General features: G+C 44.9%; 1 protein-coding gene across 1 annotated transcript; it reads left to right on the top strand.

Annotated features, from left to right (window-relative positions):
* Positions 1-331: 331 nt before the first annotated feature.
* Positions 332-4715, top strand: zgc:153675 (transmembrane protein 263). Its single transcript, XM_014015323.1, has 3 exons — positions 332-617; positions 2953-3040; positions 3692-4715. Exons 1-3 carry the CDS (start codon positions 609-611, stop codon positions 3976-3978), a joined length of 384 nt encoding a protein of 127 aa, XP_013870777.1. The 5' UTR covers positions 332-608; the 3' UTR covers positions 3979-4715.
* The last annotated feature ends 310 nt before the right edge of the window (positions 4716-5025 follow it).

Raw genomic sequence — 5025 nt, forward strand, 5'->3', positions numbered from 1 at the left:
CTCTTGATCAGATTAAAAATAGGAAAACAGTTGAGTTAAATAATTGAAATAATGTTTTGTTTGTTTAAAATAATGAAAATAAATTTGTTTTGTTGTTTTCAGAAACAAAATTTTCAACATGTTAATTTTTAATTTTGATTGGTTTTGAGGAAAGTCACGTGACTTGGTAGCGCAGTGATGTGCTGAAAAATATCATGAGAAAATAAAATAAAATAAAATAAAATAAAATAAAATAAAGCATATTTCCACCGAGAAAACCAATCCTAGACTATGTAGGTTTTATTTTGAAAGTCCGCGACGGAAGAGCGACTCGTTTTTTGTGCACGCGCCTTGATTGCAAGTGTGTACGTGTGTGCGCGCGTGCTGAAGGCGCCACGTCGGCAGAAGCAGCAACAACGCAGAGGAGAGAGGACCCGCGCGGCTCCGCAGAAAGTGCGGAGAAGAAGTGAAAACCTGCGGGTTCGACGCGTGAGAAAAACCCGCAGCGAGGAAACAAACCGCAGCCGCTGCTGCGTTCACTGACACGCAGAAAGTCTGTAAAAACAACAACTACAGCCTGCTGCTGGACGCTCGCGCTCCTCTCAGGTGTGCTGGAGCCGACAAACATCATGGTGAAGGTAAGAGCTCAGGTGTGCCTCGACGTGTTTCAACTGCACACCCGCGTGCGCGTTTTAGCTCCAGGTGCGTGAGAGCGGTCACAGGTGGTTCTGGTTCTGAAGGTTCTGTTCGAAAAGACAAGCTGGACTCGTGTTGGTGAGGATGGAGATGAGGTCAAGATAAAAGGTCCTGCAGGGGAAATAAGATGTTTGTGTTTTATTTTAAATAAATGTAAGTTTTCTGAGTGGATTTAAAATAAAAAAACAATCATTTGTTTTTCAGCAGAATTTAAACTCAGCTTTTTGGGATTTAAATCTACATTTTACAGGTCTGAGTAAACATGAACAACTTTAAAGATCAGGATGTTTTCACACACAGTTCCACATTTAACTTAGTTTTACTAAATAAACCTAAACTCCAGTCAGAAACAGTTTTTTTACTCTCAGCTGTGTTCAACAGAAAAGCTTTGCTTCAGATCTGGATCAGTCTGGAAGGTTTGGGAATGTTTGTCAAGTCTCAGCAGTGACGAAGAAGTGTCATGGCCGACACGTTGAACACAAACAAAAATCCTTATTTAAAAAAAACACAGAGGCAAAAATTAAATAAAACTTTTGGCTGAGAAACATCAGCGAGTCAGAAATAAGTCAGATAATTACACACAGAGCTCTGACAGGACTGTAATTTATTAAATTCATCTGCAAACAAACAGTTTTCTCTCTGTGCTGATTTATATCAGAAAGAATCTGAGCCAACAGCCACAAACTTCACTTTTACCCAACCCTCAGCTGCATTCATGCCAGAGGTTTTGTAACCAGAGAGACTCTCAGCAGGACAGCTGGGGTCTGTTTCACATTTAGCTGAAATTTACTGGATTGAACCTGAACCTGTTGCTCCAAACTGGATTCAGTGAGATGGTCTCACCTGGTCTGTTTGCCTCAGCTGAGGCTGAAACAATATAGTTTAATGAAAAGAGGAGAAAACACTGGACGTATGAAGGTTATAAACATTCAGAAAACAACAGAATGAAAGTTTCACCTGTGTGAACATAATACTCATACTACTCCTCGGTCGTACCGGCCTCGGTCACGTTTTTGTACCAGTCTCGGTCTCGTCATCGCACTGGTCTCGTCATCGTACCGGCCTTGGTCTCGTCATCGTACTGGTCTCGTCATCGTACCGGCCTTGGTCTCGTCATCGCACTGGTCACGTCATCGTACCGGCCTTGGTCTCGTCATCTTACCGGCCTTGGTCTCGTCATCTTACCGGCCTTGGTCTCGTCATCTTACCGGCCTTGGTCTTGTCATCTTACCGGCCTTGGTCTCGTCATCGTACCGGCCTTGGTCTCGTCATCGTACCGGCCTTGGTCTCGTCATCGTACCGGCCTTGGTCTCGTCATCTTACCGGCCTTGGTCTCGTCATCTTACCGGCCTTGGTCTCGTCATCGCACTGGTCACGTCATCGTACCAGCCTTGGTCTCGTCATCGTACCGGCCTTGATCTCGTCATCTTACCGGCCTTGGTCTCGTCATCGTACCGGCCTTGGTCTCGTCATCTTACCGGCCACTGTCTCATTTTTGTACTCGCATCAGTCTCGTCATCGTACCTGCCACTGTCTCGTCATCGTACCTGCCACTGTCTCATTTTTGTACTCGCATCAGTCTCGTCATCGTACCAGCCTCGGTTACATCATCGTATTGGCCTCTGTCTTGTTTTTATACCCGCCTCGGTCTCGTCATCGTACCCACCTCTGTCTCATTTTTGTACCAGCTTTGGTCACGTCATCGTACCAGAATCGGTCTAGTCATCGTACCCGCCTCTGTCTCGTCATCGTATTGGCCTTTTGTCTCGTTTTTGTACCCACCTCGGTCTCGTCATCGTACCCACCTCTCTCATTTTTGTTACCTTCTTAGTCTCATTATCGTACCCTCCTCGGTTTCATCACCTTATACTTCTTGGTCCCATCATCATACCTACATCTGTCGCATCGTATCTGCCTCACTCACTTTTTCATACCCGCCTGGGACACGTCATCTTACTCGCCTCGGTCACACCGTTGTACCATCCTTGGTCTTTTCATCGTACCTCCCTCTGTCTCACCATCCTACCTCCCTCTGTCTCACCATCCTACCTCCCTCTGTCTCACCATCCTACCTCCCTCTGTCTCACCATCCTACCCCCCTCTGTCTCACCATCCTACCCCCCTCTGTCTCACCATCCTACCCCCCTCTGTCTCAACATCATACCTCCCTGTTGTGTTGTTGTTCTGAACAGTCTGGTTCTGTTGTGTTGTTGTTCTGAACAGTCTGGTTCTGTTGTGTTGTTGTTCTGAACAGTCTGGTTCTGTTGTTGTTTCCAGGATGTAAACAGCGTGAACGTGGAGCCCCAGCCTGGGACCACCATGGCCCCGGTCGAAGCAGAACCAGCCGACGGCCAGCCTCCAGATGGTAAGCTCCTGGGACGTGTCTAAACGCTGGAACATCAGAGGGGAATATGCTGCAATCTGTGTTCTGGTGTTGCTGCTGCTATTTCAGAACCTCTTGTTTCATCAGGGGAGCGTTTGTCTGTTTGCTATTTGTGTCCCAGATCTGAGTCAGTACCAGAGGGTCTGGGGTCACCATGGTGGTTCAGACCCCCGAGGCCCCGCAGACTTCTCACCTTAAAGATTTTACACAGAGTAGTTTTATGGATGGAAAGAGGATCAGATGTGAAGCCAAAACAATAGATGGTGTCACATTTCCTAATCTAGTTTTAGGTGAGTTGAAGGTTATAATCTGACAAAATAATCCCACACTCCCAGGAATTACACTGAAAGATGAAGCATTAAAGGGAGAAATTATTCGATTTTCTGTTTTCCAAGGTTTTTTAGACAAAAAAAACAGGTGTGGACAGGTGTAAGGACTGAATCTAAAAGAAAAATTGGAGAAAATATAAAGAAAAACTCATATTTTCAGAAAATAGTTGAATTTAAAAGATCTGAGGGAAAGCTTTGAAGAAACTGGACTGGATCAGAATTTTTGCACAGTTTGACTTAAAAAAACTGTTTTTCAAAATAAAAGCCTAAAATATTTCTGATTTCCTCTTTCTCTGTGTTTCAGACTCTGGTAAAGACCACGAGCCGACGCCGCCCGGCGTGGTGTGGCGCGTGACCGGCGGCCTCTTCAACGTCACCAAGGGCGTGGTCGGCGCCGCAGTGGGCGGAGTCGCCTGGGTCGGGGGCAAGAGCCTGGAGATCACCAAGTCGGCCGTGACCACGGTGCCCTCCATGGGGGTGGGGCTGGTGAAGGGCGGAGTCTCGGCCGTGGCCGGGGGCGTGTCCAGCGTGGGCTCGACGGTGGCCAACAAGGTTCCCTTTACAGTCAAGAGGAATGACAAATCAGAGTGATGAAAAGGAGGAGGGATTCCCGCCGCTCTGAGCCAATCAGACGCCACAGTGCCTTTCTCCCACATCTGATACAGGAACTCTGCAGCTCGTAGATCTTTAACAGCRMCACCTCACCTTKCCTGGAGCGAACCAGGCTCCRGGGGCGAAACACGAGGATTTCACGAGGAGCCGACCCGAGGCTGCTCTTCCTCTTCTGCTCTTCACTCTGCAGACGTCTGCTGGACCTTTCTGTGTTAAAATGCTGATTTATTTTTTATTGTTTCTGTTTGTTTTGTTTGTTTTCCAGTGGTGTTGAAGTATTATTGTGTCTGATGGTTTTTACTCCAGCTGCAGGAACACGTCTGTGTGGAAACGCTGCCAAGGACCAGAAACATTCAGCAGCGTTACGTTTGTTGACGTCTGTCGGAGAGAAAAACACGAAACAGAAACGGGAGGAAAACCAGCTGTTCTTGTTTCAATATGTCAATAAAGTCGTTGAGAAGGTGAAATAAATGTTGAATCTGTCTCAGTTTCTGGGTTTAAAAGCTGAGTTTGAAGCCCAGTGAGTGTCCGAAGCAAAGCATGCTGGGTAACGTCTTATTATCTCTGCTCTCATTGGCTGAAGTTCACTCTGTAGGAAAACAATTCATTTCAAAGTTACTGTATTTTGTTAAAGAACAATCTTATAAACATGATTTTATCTTTTTATTTACTTTATTTTCTTCTTCCTGATGAAATAAAATGTCTTTTTTTCTCCAGGTGTAGCGTTAAGTTCCTGATTTCAACAGTTTAAAATGTGTTTTTACAAAAAAAAAAAGATTCATCACTGAGTATAAAATGGAAATTTGAAAGTTCAGAATGGTATAAAAACTAATTGTAAATCTGATTAAAACAAATGAGAACAGTGGAGGCTTATGAGTAAATCATAAAACAATAAGCAGCTGTTCACTGCTAATCCTGAGTCATTTTCAACACAAGTGAAAATATACAACCATAAATAAAAATGTTTATTGTTTTTTTTTAATGAGAAGCTTTTGAGTTTTTCTGCCTGATATCAGAGTGCAGGAG

The sequence above is a fragment of the Austrofundulus limnaeus genome, unplaced genomic scaffold, assembly GCF_001266775.1.
Source record: "Austrofundulus limnaeus strain Quisiro unplaced genomic scaffold, Austrofundulus_limnaeus-1.0 Scaffold127, whole genome shotgun sequence".
NCBI lineage: Eukaryota > Metazoa > Chordata > Actinopteri > Cyprinodontiformes > Rivulidae > Austrofundulus > Austrofundulus limnaeus.

Coding starts and splice junctions, on each gene's coding strand:
- zgc:153675 (XM_014015323.1), top strand. Junction 3,041..3,691: donor CGACGGCCAGCCTCCAGATG/GTAAGCTCCTGG, acceptor TCTGTGTTTCAG/ACTCTGGTAAAGACCACGAG.